Source organism: Notechis scutatus, chromosome 6 (assembly GCF_049901735.1).
Source record: "Notechis scutatus isolate UNSWTSFEM ecotype Mainland chromosome 6, rNotScu1.2, whole genome shotgun sequence".
NCBI lineage: Eukaryota > Metazoa > Chordata > Lepidosauria > Squamata > Elapidae > Notechis > Notechis scutatus.
This window is the reverse complement of record NC_142014.1, coordinates 79,178,202-79,195,354: the sequence shown is the minus strand read 5'-3', so window position 1 is coordinate 79,195,354 and position 17,153 is coordinate 79,178,202. Positions and strand designations below refer to the sequence as shown.

The 17,153-nt window shown below is 46.4% G+C and overlaps 1 protein-coding gene across 1 annotated transcript in view; it reads right to left on the bottom strand.

Moving 5' to 3' along the window:
- EXOC4 (exocyst complex component 4) overlaps window positions 1-17,153 on the bottom strand; it is a 392,940-nt gene that overhangs the window by 346,936 nt on the left and 28,851 nt on the right. Inside the window, 2 exon segments of the mRNA XM_087968910.1 lie at window positions 4,846-5,040; window positions 11,535-11,724. Coding sequence (XP_087825036.1) covers window positions 4,846-5,040; window positions 11,535-11,724 — 385 coding nt within the window.

Below are 17,153 nucleotides of genomic sequence, written 5' to 3'. Positions count from 1 at the left end.
AATTATGCCATTAACGTGTTTGCATGGAGGCACACAAATGACTGCAAAGGTCTCATTTCAACGGCACCTATCACAAAGCTACAGGCAACAATATTTATCAGTTCTCCCATTTCTCAAGAGACAGATCGCCCGCCTTCGTGGAATCATTTTGGGCCTTTTGATAAGCCAACAGCTGTTTGCCTTGAGGACAAAGGACAGGGAGATCCAGAAGAAGAAAAAAAAGAAACACATTATGAACCCCTGACAGTTTAATAATGATTTTATACAGACGAGACAATGAAAAACAATAGAGTTACCCAGAAGCAGGAACCCAATTATGGCTTCATTCTGACATGAAGCCTGAGAGAGGCTTAAGAAGGTTGAACTGAAAGAGCTGCGTTCAAGATCATCTACAACTGGGAGAATTTAAAAGGAAAGGAGAATGCAGAACCCCCCCAAAAGGGACTCTTCTCTACGCACGGGATTCACAATAGTTGGCAAGGTTTCGATAAAAGAGAATCTTTGTAGTTCGGGGTTGAAATGCAGGGTCCTTGGGGCTGTCAGAGCTTGGTGGTTTTCTTGCAGACGTTTCATGACCCATCTAGGGAGCCTCATCAGTCTAGAAGGGAGTGGGGTTGTTGGGGTGGGAGGAGGAGGAGGAGGAGGAAGAGGACTGTGAGGTCCTTGCTGCTCTGAGCTTGGTGTTTTCTTGAAGACGTTCCATGATCAAAGTACAGAACATCATCAGTCTTGAAGGGTGTGTGGTTTGTTGACGGGAGGAGGAGGAATATTAACAGCACTGAGACGTATATTCCACTTCACAGTCCTTTTACAGTCCCCACTCTAAGCAGTTTTACAGAGTCAGCCTCTTGCCCCTGGTCCTCATTTTACCCACCTCGGAAGGACAGAAGGCTGAGCCAACCTGGAGGCAGTCAGAGTCGAACTGCTGGCGGTGGGCAGTTTGTCTGCAATCCTGCAGTCTCACCACTGTGCCACCAAGGCTCATGGAATGTGGGATTCTGACTGCTCTCTGAGCTTGGTTGTTTTCTTGCAGACATTTCATGACCCAACTTGGGAACATCATCAGTCTACTGAGGAGTGGGGTTTATTGAGGGGGAGGGGGGCAGGAGGAACAGGAGGAGGAGGACTGTGGGGTCCTTGGTGCTCTCTGAGCTTGGTTGTTTTCTTCCAGGCATTTCATGACCCAACTAGGTAACATTATCAATGCTAGAAGGGAGTGGGGTTTGCAGAGTGGAAGAGAAGGGAGGAGGGGGAGGAGGGAGGAGGGAGGAGGGAGGAGGAGGAGGAGGAGGAGGAGGAGGAGGAGGAGGAGGAGGAGGAGGAGGAGGAGGAGGAGGAGGAGGAGGAGGAGGAGAACTGTCGGATCCTTGCTGCTCTCTGAGCTGGGTTATGAACCTTGAACTATCTGGCCGTTTTAAAAATGAAGATATTCCTCCAAAGCAGGTTAGAGCCATAGACATTTGTTCTTAACTGTCTTTCTCACAATCAAGTCAGGGTGGTTGGCAAAGGGGCTGGCTGAGAATTGTTGACGTAACCATGCCCTACGTTTTGATCCGCCTTGACGGGGGGATTAATGATTTCATCCACCTTCCAGGATGTACAAGAGATGAGGGGCGCGAAGGGTGACCTGCGTGTAATTACATTGCCACACCAACGAGGTGACTTCTGGCCGACGTCGTGTTCTGGCCACGGCCGTATGCGATGTATGTGTGGCCGTTTTAATGTCACCTTGGCGGGTAACAAGAGGTTGACCCGGGGGCTGCATTTCCACAAACCAGAGCGTTTTCAATTTATTTATTATTTCAATGAAAGAAAGAAGCAAATCTCAAGGCTTTCGTTGTTTTCCTTTCAGCTAGGAAGGGAGCCAGAACCCGGTATGTCTATGGAGATTCTCCATCATCCAGGCCATGGTTGCCCCAAAGGTGCTTTTTCTTTCTCTCTCTCTCTCTCTCTCTCTCTCTCTGTCTCTCTCTGTCTCTCTCTCTCTCTCTGATTCTCTGTCTTTCTCTCTCTCTCTCTGATCCTCTGTCTTTCTCTCTCTCTCTCTCTCTCTCTCTCTCTCTCTCTGATTCTCTGTCTTTCTCTCTGTCTCTGTCTCTGTCTCTCTCTCTCTCTCTCTCTCTCTGATTCTCTGTCTTTCTCTCTCTCTCTCTCTCTCTCTCTGTCTCTGTCTCTGTCTCTCTCTGATCCTCTGTCTTTCTCTCTCTCTGTCTGTCTCTCTCTCTCTTTCTGATTCTCTGTCTTTCTCTCTGTCTCTGTCTCTGTCTCTGTCTGTCTCTGTCTCTCTCTCTCTCTCTCTCTGATTCTCTGTCTTTCTCTCTCTCTCTCTCTCTCTCTCTCTCTCTGTCTCTCTCTCTCTCTCTGATCCTCTGTCTTTCTCTCTCTCTCTCTGTCTCTCTCTCTCTCTCTGATTCTCTGTCTTTCTCTCTGTCTCTGTCTCTGTCTCTCTCTCTCTCTCTCTCTCTCTGATTCTCTGTCTTTTCTCTCTCTCTCTCTCTCTCTCTCTCTCTCTCTCTCTCTGTCTCTGTCTCTGTCTCTCTCTGATCCTCTGTCTTTCTCTCTCTCTGTCTGTCTCTCTCTCTCTTTCTGATTCTCTGTCTTTCTCTCTGTCTCTGTCTCTGTCTCTGTCTGTCTCTGTCTCTCTCTCTGTCTCTCTCTCTCTCTCTCTCTCGGGGTTCCTTTTCCGTTTGAAAATGTTTAATTTCTTGGGATGATAAAGCGAATCATTTTCAAAGGGGGGAAAAAACACCAAGAAAGTCCGGTTATCTTTTGGGGGAAAAAAGCCCTTTTGGGGCCAGGACATTAATGTAGGGCAGCTCCCTGTGGAGTCACAAATCTTGTTTCCCACAACATACTTACCTGTGCCAGAGTGAGGAATAAGAGGGTCTTCATCGTACCAATGAGATTCTTGGTCAGGCATTAATCTTGGGTGTTAAATCTCTGCTTATCTGGGCGTTGATAGCTGGTGAGGAGGTTCCACTAACACTGTCAGAGCAAGCCTCTTGCATATAAACAGAGAACAAACCCCATTATTCTCTAGCACTGATGATGTTACCGAGTTGGGTCATGAAGCGTCTGCACGAAAACCACCAAGCTCAGAGAGCACCAAGGACCCTGCAGTGGTCTCCGTCTCCTCCTCCTCCTCCTCCTCTACACAAACTCCATTCACTCACTTCTAGTACTGATGATGTTCCCTAGTTGGATTATGAAACATCTGCACGAAAGCCACCAAGCCCAGAGAGCACCAAGGACCCCACAGTCTCCTCCTCTTCTCCTTCTCCTTCTTCTCCACAAACCCTCCTCCTGTCTAACATTGATGATGTTACCTAGTTGGGTCATTAAATGTCTGCCAGGAAACCACAAAGCTCAGAGAGCATCCAAGATCCCACAGTCCTCCTCCTCCTCTTCCTCTTCCACTACACAAACTCCACTCATTCCTTTCTAGCACTGATGATGTTCCCTAGTTGGGCCATAAAATATCTGCCAGGAAACCACCAAGAACCCCTCAGTCTCCATCTCGGTCTCCTCCTCCTCCTTCTTCTCCACACTGACAATGTTCCCTAGTTGGGTCATGAAATACCTGCCAGGAAACCACCAAGCTCAGAGAGCACCAAGGACCTCTCATATAGAAAGACATACAGGCAATATTGAAAGGCCCAGAACTTCAAGACACAGGTAGAAAACTGCGGGAGAGCTCAGACAAGGCAGATGCATCCGTCATAAGGGCTGCTCCAAAATGAAAATTAAGAAAGAAATAACATACGATACAGAGAAAGCTTTTTAAAAGGAAAGCTTTCCGAGCGATTAAAAAAAGAGAGAGAGAGAGAGAAAAAAAACAGAGAACGCAGACAAGACAGCTGAAGGGTTCCTGGGGGTGAGGAAATGAGGTGTTGGAGAGAAAAGGAACAGACACGAAACGTGGAAACAACCGACAAGATAGGAGAGGACAGCAATCAGAGGGTAAAGACAGCAGGTCAAAGTCATTGGCGCTTTGAAAGCATCCAGAGAGGTTAATAGAGTGAAGATTTTTTTTTTTAAAAAAAAGAATGAGTGAGTGACAGAAGAGCTCCAAAGAGACAGGCGAAGGGAACGGTGCAGTCGGCGAGACAACGGCAGAGGTAATTACTCTGGTCCTGATAGGACAGGGATGTTAAATCTCAATTTCATTGAGGACCGCATTAGGGCTCGGGGGCGTGGCCAACTGGGTGGGTGTGGCCAGCTTGATGCCCCTCCCCAAACTGCTGGCATATTTCCTCTTCGCATTGGGTAGAGCAGGCCAAAGCCAGGCTGGCCTGACCTTTCCTCCTCGCATTGGGTAGATCAGGATAGCCCTGCAAGCCAGATCTGACCTCCATCGTGGGCTGGATCCGGCCCATGAGCCTTGAGTTTGACACCCTCCCTTCTAATGAAGAAGGCGACTGTCAACTCATAAACCATTCCTAGGCCTGTTTTAGTAGTTGCCATTAAAAAAAGGGGGGGGGGAGGAAGAAAATCTGGAAGAGCAGTGCAGCAAAGCGAAAGTACATTCCAACTCTTATCTTTAAAGGATTGTAGCTAAACTACCAGAGCTTTTGCCTGTGAATATATTTAATTGGAGAACGTGATGGATGACACCCAGCCCGTGAACGGGCTCAATTGGAGAATCTGATTTATGACACACCTAGGAGAAAGGGGGAGGAAACAGGGTCACAGAGGACTGTGAATTACGTATGCCAGAGTTGGCTTCATGCCGGCATGTTGCTCCTAATAAATCTTTTGAGGTTTTTTTTTTGAAGTTTGGCTCGAGAATCATGATTTAATTAGGGCGATGGCTGGAATCCTGACAGCGACAGCTGCCTCGCTTACCAGCATATCCGTGGCGATCAGGTAGTGCTTGCTGCCCGTGTACTGCTGCAGCTTCTGCGGCACCTGCTTGATGGTCTCGATCTCGTCCAGCAGATTCAGGACGTGCTTGTGCTCGATCCCTTCGATCCACAGCTTGCGCAGCTCATCCCGCTTGCAGTGCAGGAGCATTTTGCAGGAAACCAGGTTCTCCTTCACCTGCAAGGAGGGGAGAAACAGCAAGAGGGGAAACCCAGGTGACTCCGAGGGTCCCCTTGCCCGGAAGCGACCGATTCGCTTCAAATCAAAGGGCAGGTACTCCTCGACTTACAACCTCTCCGTTTGGTGACTGTTATAACGGCACTGAAAGTGACCTACGGCTGTTTTTTTTCCACACTAACGACTGTTGCAGCGTCCCCAGGGTCAGTGAACAAAATTCAGCTGTTTGGCAACCGACTCACACTTATGAAGATTTCAGGGTCCCAGGGGGTCTTGTGATCCCCTTTTGCGACCTTCTGATAAGCAAAGGTAATGGGGGAAGCCAGATTCACTGAACAACTGGGTTACTTATTTAACAGCCTCGGTTATTCACTTAACAACAATGATGTCAACTCATAAAATATTTCTATGGTCTTTTTAGAATAGCCAACAGAAAGGGAGGGGGAAGTAATGGACAGCTTAGGATCTCCAATGATAATGATAAATTATATAAATTACATAAACTGTTTCAACTCCTATACTCAAAACAACACTATAGAGCACTGCATACCAGAACAACTAGACACAAGGACAGTTTTTCCCAAATGCCATCCCTCTGCTAAACAAATAATCCCCTCAACACTGTCCAACTATTTACAAAGTCTGCACTACTATTACTATTAATCTTCCCGTCACTCCTTATCACCCATCCCCTCCAACTTGTGACTGTAGGACTGCAACTTTGTCGCTTGTATCCTTACGACTTATATTGACTGTTTCCTAGTATGATTTGGTTGCTTATCGTACCCTATGACTATCATTAAGTGTCGTACCTTATGATCTTGATTCTTAATGAATGTCTCTTTTCTTTTATGTACACTGAGAGCATTTGCACCAAGACAAATTGCTTGTGTGTCCAATCACACTTGGCCAATAAAGAATCCTAACTAACTATTCTAACTAAATAAAATGATAAAAGGGGAAAAAACTGAGCCATCAGCCAGGTGAGTCAGCTGCGTAGGACAACCTTGCTGAAGAAAAGAAGCACAACTCTTACCAATCAATTTAACATCCGCGAGGTCAGGGGTCCATACCAGAAAGAATGAGTTCTGTTTAAGAGGCTAAAAGCCAAGAAGTGGGACCTCACCTATAAGTCACTTCAAATCTATCCTGTTAATTTCAGCCGGACTGCATCACACACCGCTAATGTCATTTAAAAATAATGCAATGCACAAGCTGGTAATGGCTTTTCTCACTGTTGTTTTGTCTCGAATACAAATTGCCTCGTTTCCTCCACTCCTACTTTTTAATGCAGCGGAACACCAGACAGGTAACACCTCCCTGGTGAGGTTGTTATCACTGGCAAAACATAAAAAGCTTGAAACACAAATCCAGAGATGTCTAATATTCAAAAACATGTGTCTTTTTTTTTTCCAGAGATAAAAAAACAACCCATCTTGTATACTTCCACATTGCTGCTGTGAGCGCTTGCAAAAAAGCACGGAAAGGTAGCGAAAACTCTTGAGACTTTCTTTACTTGTGACAAGATCCGAAATGATGACACAACCGCAACAGTTCCTGAGCCCAGAAAGATAATGCTATCCCATAAGACGTCCCCAACAGCTTTTGAGATGGAGGGAAACTTAGGAAGCATTTTATTATGGATTTACTACATCGAGGCGCTGTGGGTGGTGTGATGGGTGGTGTATAAATTTAATGAATAAATAAAATCATAAGAGAGAATCTATTTGGGGGCGAGACAGAGCAAAAAAAACCTTTGGAAAACAGTGGCTTGGGCCAGCAGAAAGCTGCCACCCCATCATTAAGTCAAGACAAAATCAACGAAACAAGGCACAGGTGGTATCCAAATATCCAGGGGTTTCTGGCATCTAAAAAGAAAGTTCATTGGAAGAAAATCAAGGTTATGCTCATATTCTTGCATCGTAGACAACATACAGCCGCACGATTGTGGTGCCAATTTCACAGTTACAATAACATCCTGGAGAAATCATACAGCCGTGGCATCGGCTTTTTGGTAAGTCCCAGATAAAATAGACTTCGCGAGCAAATCCCAATTTTCTGGGTCTCTTTTGATTTCCCCCCTGCTATAATATACTGCATTTCTCAATCTTGGCAACTTTTAAGAGGTGTGTCGTTCAACTCCCAGAATCCTGGGAGTTGAAGAACGCAGAACTTAAAGCTGGTAAGGTTAAGAAACAATGCTATATAACGCTTTCCTTCATTGATAAAGACCTGTGGTGGCGCAATGGTTAGAATGCAATATTGCAGGCAAACTCCACCCATTACCAAGAGTTTGAATCCCACCAGGCTCAAGGTTGACTCAGCCTTCCATCCTTCTGAGGTAAGTAAAATGAGGATCCATATTGTTGGGGGGGCAAGAGGCTGACTCTGTAAACCACTTAGAGAGGGCTGCAAAGCACTGTGAAGTGGTATATAAATCTAAGTGCTATTGCTAAGTGGGAGGGAGGAGGGGAAGGAAGGGGAAGGGAAAGGAGAGGAGAGGAGAGGAGAGGAGAGGGGGGGGGGAGGGGAGGGGAGGGGAGGGGAGAGGAGAGGAGAGGAGAGGAGAGGAAAGGAAAGGAAAGGAAAGGAAAGGAAAGGAAGGGAAGGGAAGGGAAGGGAAGGGAAGGGAAGGGAAGGGAAGGGAAGGGAAGGAAAGGAAAGGGAAGGAAAGGAAAGGAAAGGAAAGGAATGGAAGGGAAGGAATGAAAAGGAAAGAAGGGAGGGGAAGGGAGGGAAAGGAAAGGAAAGGAAAGGAAGAGCCCTGATGGCACAGTGGTGAATCTCAGTATTGCAGGCTAACTCTGCTGACTGCCAAGAGTTTGATCCTGATTGACTCAAGGTTGACTCAGCCTTCCATCCTTCCGAGGTGGGTAAAATGAGGGCCCAGATGGTTGGGGGAAAGAGGCTGACTCTGTAGACAGCTTAGAGAGGGCTTTGAAGCACCGTGAAGCAGTATATAGATCTAAGTGCTATTACTAACAGCTAGATCACCCTCCGAGCATTGGAAAAGCCATTCCAAGAATCCAAACTCTAGCTATGCCACAAACTGCAGCCCAAAATTTCTGCGTGCAATTTACACACAGTTCTCCACTTACAACAGTTCGTTTAGTGACCGTTCAAAGTCAGAACAGCACTGAAACAAGTGACTTAGGACCATTTTTCACAGTTAACGACGGTTGCAGCATCCCCACGGTCACGTTGATTAAAATTCAGACGCTTGACAACTGATTCGTATTGATGACAATTGCAGTGTCATAAATGTGTGTGATCCCCTTTTCTGGCAAACCAAGACAATGGGGAAAGCCCGGTTCACTTAACAACCCTGTTACTCACTTAACGACTGCAGGGGATTTGCTTAGCAACAAAGGCAAGAAAAGTCATAAAAGGGGGCCCAAACTCACCGAACAGCTGTCTCACTTAGCAACAGAAATCAATTGTGGCCGTAAGTCGAGGACTACCTGTGTTAAGGAAACACCGTCTATGGAAGAATGAAGGTAGTTTTGCAGTGCAAGCCTTCAAGGCATAGTTCCCCCCCAAAAAAAATCTCAGCATTGATAAATGTCCTTTAGACCAAATTCAACCCCTGCTCGACACAGAAATCCGAAGGAAACTTCTGACAAATGCAGGTGGACGCATCCAACTGAGGGAAACGCCAGGAATCCCAGTCTGCTTAAGTCAACTGGTCCCACTGCCAGGCTGCTCGGATTGTTAGGGAGGGCTTTTTTTTTTTCCCAACTGCCATCTGGAAAGACCCTCTCTTATTCATTGAGCTCTAATCGGATATTAGGGCTAATAAACCGATAGCGGAAATGATGAGCCTCAGCTAAACGGGCTGGTTCCTGGGTAGGAGAAAGCCACGCCCTAAATTAATGGCAATCTGAAGTAGGCCAAGATTTGGTCACCTCTGCTGACAGGTGACCTTTCTTTTTTTTCCTTTTCTTTTCCCGATTCTAGAATTTAAAAAGGAGAGAGAGATTATACCGTGGACAGAGGCCTGGCTTTCAATCTTGACCGTTACACGTCTTTCACACTGCTGTCATTCAAGCCACATATATGCTGCATTAGCCTCTCATTTTCTCTCTCTCTCTCCAGGCTGATGGGAGGATTAATAATGCAAGGAAAAACTGATAACCCTCCCTGACCTTTGGTGGATCAACCAAAGGATGATTCTCAAAAAAATTACTTAGGCTGAAAAAAAAAACAGCAGGCATCGGAGCCACTTTTTAGACCACCCCTCCCGTTTCCAATTTTTGCCTCAAGGACACAGGCAAAGACCCCTGAATTTAATACATGCAAAGGAAAGAAGAAGAAGAAAAACTTAGCAGAGTTTCTAAAGAGCAAAAGAGAGGATGCGGTCATGGAGGACTGACGGTTTAACAGAGCAATGTTTGAGGGAAAGGTGGAAGAAAAGAGGAAGAGAAAAAGGAGAGAGGGGAGGATAGGTAGGAGAATGGAGGGGAGAGGATAGGGAAGGGGGTGAAGGGGAAGGGAATGGAGAGGAGAGGAGAATGGAGGGGAAGGGAAGGGGTTGGAGAGGAAGGAGGAGAGGGAGAGGAGAATAGAGGGAGGGGAAGGGACTGGAGAGGAGGAAAGGAGGGGGAGAGAAGAGGGGAGGGGAGAGGAGAATGCAAGGGAGGGGAAGGGACTGGAGAAGAGGGAGAACAGAGGGGGAAGGGAAGGGACTGGAGATGAGGAAAAAAGGGGAGAGAGGAGAGGGAAAGGGAGAGGAGAGAGGAGGAGGGAGAGAATGCAAGCGAGGGGAAGGGACTGGAGAGGAGGGAGCAGAACGCAGGGGAGGAGGGAGGAGGAGAGAGAGGAGGAGAATGCAGGGGAGAGGAGGGAGGGGAGAGAAGAGGGAAGGAGGGGGAGAGGAGGAGGGAGAGAATGCAAGCGAGGGGAAGGGACTGGAGAGGAGGGAGCAGAACGCAGGGGAGGGAGAGGGGAGGAGAGGAGAGAGGAGGAGAATGCAGGGGAGAGGAGGGAGGGAGAGAAGAGGGAAGGAGGGGAGAGGAGGGGAGAGAGAATGCAAGTGAGGGGAAGGGACTGGAGAGGAGAGAGAGAACGCAGGGGAGAGGAGGGAGGGGAGGGAAGAGAAGAGAGGATACAAAGCCCTATCTGTCACTTCCCAAGCGGTTAAGGAAAATAACTTCAATACACGATGACTGAATCTAATCAGTCAGAGTAAATACCAAAAGGTCCTTCATCCTCAGTGGAGATTTCAAGGTAGTAGCACCTCAAGGTCATTCGGCCTCTACATTCTGCTTCTGACCTCTGCAGAGCTTAATTGTACTGAGTTAGCTTGGACTACAGTTTATTTCAAATTCTGTGTAATTGATCTCTGCCTCCACACACAGAGCTGGGCCTTGTACACCAATCCTCGAAGTGAACGGCTCTCCTTAGAAGGGACACGGCTGCCCTCACGCCCCTTTTGGAGACACTAAATGGATTTGAAAAGTTCACCAGGGTTAGGAGGAAGGGTCCCAAGAGAAATGGCCCTTCTTTGCAAGGATGCCAGAGGCTTTCCTTTCCTTCCATTCACCGGCTCGAAGTGGACTCAGCCTTCCATCCTTCCGAGATCGGTAAAATGAGGACCCAGATGGGAAGGAAAGGAGGAGGGAGGGAGGGAGGGAGGGAGGGAGGGAGGGAGGGAGGAAGGAGGAAGGAAGGAAGGAAGGAAGGAAGGAAGGAAGGAAGGAAGGAAGGAAGGAAGGAAGGAAGGAAGGAAGGAAGGAAAGAAAAGGAAAGGAAAGGAAAGGCCATGGTGATGTAGTGGTGAGACTGCAGTATTGCAAGCTAACTCTGCTAACTGTCAGAGGTTTGATCCTGACCAGCTCAAAGTTGACTCAGCCTTCCATCCTTCTGAGATCGGTAAAATGAGGACCCAGATGGGAAGGAAAGGGAGGGAGGGATGGAGGAAGGGAGGGACGGAGGGAAAAAGAAAGGGAGGGAGGGAGGGAGGGAGAGAAGGGAGGGAGGGAGGAAGGGAAGGGAAGAAGGGAAGGAAGGAAGGAATGGAGGGAGAGGTTAGAAAGTAGTAGAATATTCTAAAGTGAAAAACAATGATTATAAAATGTGCTACTCTGACGGTGTGTAGAGTATATACATTTTTGTCCTCATTGCTCTAACTGCAGCCGGAAGGAATGTATCTGATCTGTGAGGACAGATTCCAGGTGAGCTAGAGCCTCAATTAGCTTTTAAGAAATTAATTTGCCCACCAGCCCAGGGAAGGACATTACCATATCCGTGTCACGCATATTTACATCCAAGCACACGGAACATGGATTTCACCCCAGGTATATTGTTTGGCACCTATCCCTGAACTTTGGGGGGAAGAAGGAGAGGAAGGAAGAATTCCATTCGTATTGTTTTCCTAGCCTGCTTCACACGGGGTGCTTTTTTCAGTCAAAGGCACCGGAAGGAAATAACTCTGGGCTTGCCCTGTACATAAAGTCAATCTTGCGCCGGGAAAACCTTCCGCCTTTGAAATTCACCTGCTTGATTTTGTTGCGAGAAGTGGTGATGCGTTCAGTGATGCTCTGGTAGGTGCCGATGGCAGTCATCAGTTCGTTGTAGTGCTGAACGATCAACTCGTCCAAGTTACGGTCGCATTTTTCGTACGCCTCCTCCAGGCGGGCCTTCTCGTGTTCTCTGTCCTCGACATTGTCACTGGTGGACAGTGTCCTGAAAAGGAAGAGAGAAAAGAGCACAGGATGGATTGATTGACGGATTTGATTTGATTTATTAAATTGCTACGACGCCCATCTCCTCTACAAGGTGGTTCTGGTCCGCTTCACCACAAAGGTAACAGATAACAGATAATCAGAGTTGGAAGGGACCTTGTAGCTCATCTAGTCCAGGGGTCGCCAACCTTTTGGACCTCAGGGACCACCAAACTCCTAATTTTTAATCCCATGGACCCGAGACCCTGGGAAAATCCCCCAAAAAGTCTGCAGGAAAATTCCCCGCCCTATTTTCCTACCGATCGGTCATTCTTTATTTGGGATCGCAGGATACCAAGTCTCCAGCTCTGTTCTCAGGGGGAGGGAGAGAGAGACTTTTGACTTCATGCAAGGAAAGCAGCAGAAGCCTTTCTTTCTCTCCCCCAAATTCTGCCAGAAACGAGTCTTTGCCGGCGCAGCCTCTTGGAGCAGGAGGCCTTGCAGGGTCCCAAAGACTCGTTTCTGGCGGAGTTTGGGGGACAGAAAGAAAGACTTCGGCTGCTTTCCTTGCATTCAGCCAAAAGCAGAAAAAGAAAGAAGCGGAAAGAAGCAGCCCGGTGGCCAGGCAAGGCACGTGGGGTGAGTGGGGCAAGTTCCTCCCTCCACCCTTTCCCCCTCCCCTCACTACCTTGTGTTGTTCACAATACAAGCCTGGTGTTCCCACAGGGCCATGTGGGCATCGCAGCCTTGTGTTCCCGCGCAGCATGGATTAATTGCTCTGGGGGATGACATTTCTCTGCGGACCACCAAAATTTTCTCACAGACTACCAGTGGTCCTCGGCCCACTGGCTGGCGACCACTGATTTCGTCCAATCCCCCGCCCAAAGCAGAAGAGCCTACACCTGTCATGGTGAACCTATGGCATGCATGCCGGAAGTAGCACGCAGAGCCACTTCTGCCGGCACGCGAGAGGTTCCCCGGAAGAGCCCCACTGCGCATGCACACGTGCTGCCCGCCCAACAGCTGATTGGTAGGTATCTGGCATGCATGCATGGGGGGGAAGGGGGTGCGCAGGAGATACGCACGCATGCACAGGGACGTGCGGCGCATGCAGGGGGTTCACGCGGTCATGCGCAGGGGGCGTGGGGAGGGTGCGCATTGCCTTCTGGGTGGCTTGAAACTCAACATTAAGAAAACTAAGATCATGGCATCTGGGCCTCTCAATCCCTGGCAAACAGATGGGGAAGAAATGGAGGCAGTGACAGATTTGATTTTCGTGGGCTCCAAGATCATAGCAAATGGGGGACTGCAGCCCAGAAATTAAAAGACTCTTGCTCCTGGGGAGGAAAGCGATAGCAAATCTAGACAGCATCCTAAAAAGCAGAGACATCCCCTGCCAACAAAAGTGCGTAGAGTCAAGGCTATGGTTTTCCCAGTTTTTTTTTTTTGTTTTAAGAATAGGAATAGAATTCTTATTGTCCAAGTGTGCTTGGACACACAAGAATTGTCTTTGGTGCAGATGCTCTCAGTGTCCATAAAGAAAGAGACATTCATCAAGAGTCAAGAATCATCAGGTACATTAATGACGTCATAGTACAATAAGAATGGAATGGAATGGAATGGAATGGAATGGAATGGAATGGAATGGAATGGAATGGAATAGAATAGAATAGAATAGAATAGAATAGAATAGAATAGAATAGAATATGGAATGGATAATAGAATAGAATAGAATAGAATAGAATAGAATAGAATAGAATAGAATAGAATAGAATAGAATATGGAATGGAGAATAGAATAATAGAATAGAATAGAATAGAATAGAATAGAATAGAATAGAATAGAATAGAATAGAATAGAATAGAATAGAATATGGAATGGAGAATAGAATATAGAATAGAATAGAATAGAATAGAATAGAATAGAATAGAATAGAATAGAATAGAATAGAATAGAATAGAATAGAATAGAATATGGAATGGAGAATAGAATAATAGAATAGAATAGAATAGAATAGAATAGAATAGAATAGAATAGAATAGAATAGAATAGAATAGAATAGAATATGGAATGGAGAATAAAATAATAGAATAGAATAGAATAGAATAGAATAGAATAGAATAGAATAGAATAGAATAGAATAGAATAGAATAGAATATGGAATGGAGAATAGAATAGAATAGAATAGAATAGAATAGAATAGAATAGAATAGAATAGAATAGAATAGAATAGAATAGAATTCTTTATTGTCCAAGTGTGCTTGGACACACAAGGAATTTGTCTTTGGTGCAGATGCTCTCAGTGTACATAAAAGGAAAGAGACATCTGTCAAGAGTCAAGAATCATCAGGTACAGCACTTAATAATAGTCATAGGGTACAATAAGAATAGAATGGAATGGAATGGAATGGAATGGAATGGAATGGAATGGAATGGAATAGAATGGAATAGATGGAATGAATAGAAAGATGAATAGGAATGGAGAATAGAATAGAATAGAATAGAATAGAATAGAATAGAATAGAATAGAACAGAATAGAATAGAATAGAATAGAATAGAATAGAATGGAATGGAGAATAGAATAGAATAGAATAGAATAGAATAGAATAGAATAGAATAGAATAGAATAGAATGGAATGGAGAATGGAGAATAGAATAGAATAGAATAGAATAGAATAGAATAGAATAGAATAGAATAGAATAGAATAGAATTCTTTATTGGCCAAGTGTGATTGGACACACAAGGAATTTGTCTTGGTGCAAATGCTTTCAGTGTACATAAAAGAAAAGAGACATTCGTCAGGAGTCATGAATCATCAGGTGCCACACTTAATGATAGTCATAGGGTACAATAAGCAATGTATGGCTGTGAAAGTTGGACCATAAGGAAGGCTGAGCGCCAAAGAATGGAGGCCTTTGGCCTGCAAGGTGATCAAACCGGTCAGTCTTAGAGGAGATCAACCCTGACTGCTCTTTAGAAGGCCACATCCTGAAGATGAAACCCAAATAAGGACTCGCTGGAGAAGAGCCTAATGCTGGGAACGATGGAGGGAAGAAGAAGAAGAAGAAGAAGAGGAAAGAGGAAGAGGAAGGGAAGAGGAAGGAGGAAGGAGGAAGGAGGAAGGAGGAGAAAGAAGAAGAAAGAAGAGAGAAGAAGAAGAAGAAGAAGAAGAAGAAGAAGAAGAGAAGAAGAAGAAGAAGAAGAAGAAGAAAGAAGAAGAAGAAAGAAGAAAAGAAGAAGAAGAAGAAGAAGAAGAAGAGAAGAGGGGACGGCAGAGAAGGAGGGGGCTGGAGGGAGTCCCTGAGCTTAAATGGACTCCAGAAGAGGGTAGAGGACAGGAAGGCCTGGAGGAACCTTGTTCATGGGATTGCGACGGGTCGGGCACGACTTCGCAACTAACAACAACAACAAACTCTGAACACTCGCTAAAGGAACGGCTGTATGTCAAGGATGTTTCCTTCTTGTGCGTTACCTTCTTTCTAGTTCAACTTTCTTGTCAGCTCTTCCTTGCTTGGCACACAATGAGGAAGGATTACACCACTTAGGAGTAATCAGGGAGAGTAGCAAGATGGCCCTGCCTATTACCTCCCCTGACTCAGCCGTAATAATCCATGTTTCGGAGCGAAAAGTGTTTTGTCTATTTCCTTCCCAAGTTCTGCTCTCAACAGTTTTGAGCGATCCATCAAGGGACCTGAAGGGAAAATCACCAAGGTTAAAGGGAGCTCTCAAAAGTCCTGGGCAATTTGCCTTTCATTTCTAGACTGGTTAAAACAACTGAAGCTCTTTTCTAGCTAAGCGTTGGATTCGGTGGAGACGGAGGGGTAGAAAGTGGCAAGCAATTACTGTCCAATTACAAGGGGTGTTTTTGTTTTGGGTTGGCTTGTAGGTGGGGGATGTTTTGAGCAGGAGGAGCAGCACCTGCACTGCGGGATGAGTAGCAAAGGGCCCAGCGGAGTTACAACAGGCTGACAAAAACAGGGACGAGGTGAACATCCGCTAGATAAATCATTTATTTCGTGGGCTTTCTGAACGTAAAGAATTAAGGGTGGCGGGAGGCCAGGCCTGCTTCATGAGACAAGCCAACCTGGGAAAAAGCTGCGTGAAAATCCGTCTTTCCGTATAATCGCGACTTGTTTCCATCTGGTGGCTTTGTACAATTGTTGGGTTCAGGATCAATCAATGGATTGATGAAGGGCGTTAAAAATGGCCATCACAATAACCCCCTAATCTGCGGGCTAAACGCTGACCTGATAAGGAGAAAAAAAAAATGGGCTGCGTTGAAGACCGCCTTCGATCTAGAAACGCAGCAGTTCGGGTAGCTACGGTGGACTGTTATTTATTTCTAACTCTGCCTTCGTTATTTTTATAGCTAACTCAAGGTGGGCAAATGTGATCTAACATTCCTTCCTCCTCCTATTTCCCCCCGAAACAACCACAAACTTGTGAGGTGTGCTCTGTGTGGGGGTGAAACTGGCTCAAGGTCAACTCTCAGGCCTAAGGTGGGACTAGTGTTATGGTTCACCGGCAGCCGGTGCAGACGGCAGAGGTATTGGACAGTGAGGATGAACGGGAACCAGTCCGGGAGTCTGGAGAGGACTCGGACGAGGGTCCTGCATCTGATGCAGGGATGGGGCCAGGGCCATCTGGGAGTGGGGTGCTGCCTTTGGAGCCTTTGGAGTTCGGTAGCAGCAAGGCAGAGGACGCAGGGGAGCCTGTTCCCGGTGAGCGTGTGCGCAGAGCTGCTAGAAGGCGAGCAGCTCTGAAACAAAAGGGGCGACTCGGGAGTAAGGCTGGGAGGTAATTGCCTCTCCCATAAAGGATAAAAGTCAGCCCTCGGTGACATGCTCTTTGCAGGAAGCAAAGAAGTTCATTAGATTCTGATTCCTCACTGAAGCCCTGCGAACTCTGTTTTGTCTTTGCTGGAACTTCTGTCGATTTATATTCTAATTAAGTGGACTTCTGTTTCTTGGCAGCCTTCTACAACCCTGAAAGGCGTGAGCTTATCTCAGAGAATTGTGTCTAATGAGTTTTGGCTGGGAATGCAAGACATTCCCAGCGTCGCATTAAAAAAGGTTTGATTTTACACTGTTTGTGTTTCCTTAATTTGGACAAAGCCTGGGTCAGAACAACTAGAACTCTCAGTCTCCTGGTGATTGACCAAGCTGGCTTTCACACCTAGGTTGGGACTAAAACTCCCCATCTCCTGGTGATTGGCCCAAAGTCACCCAGCCAGCTCTGATGCCTTAAACGGGATTAGAATGGGATTAGAACTCGCACTCCAAGGTTTCTAGCCTGGTACCTTCCCTGTAGACCAAACTAGCATTCTCTTCTGTTCTGTTCTGTTCCCTTCCCTCATCTATTCTGTTCTGTTCCATTCCCGTCCCTATCTTCTCTCTATTCTGTTCTATTCTGTTCTGTTCCCTTCCCTTCTATCGTCTATCTATTCTGT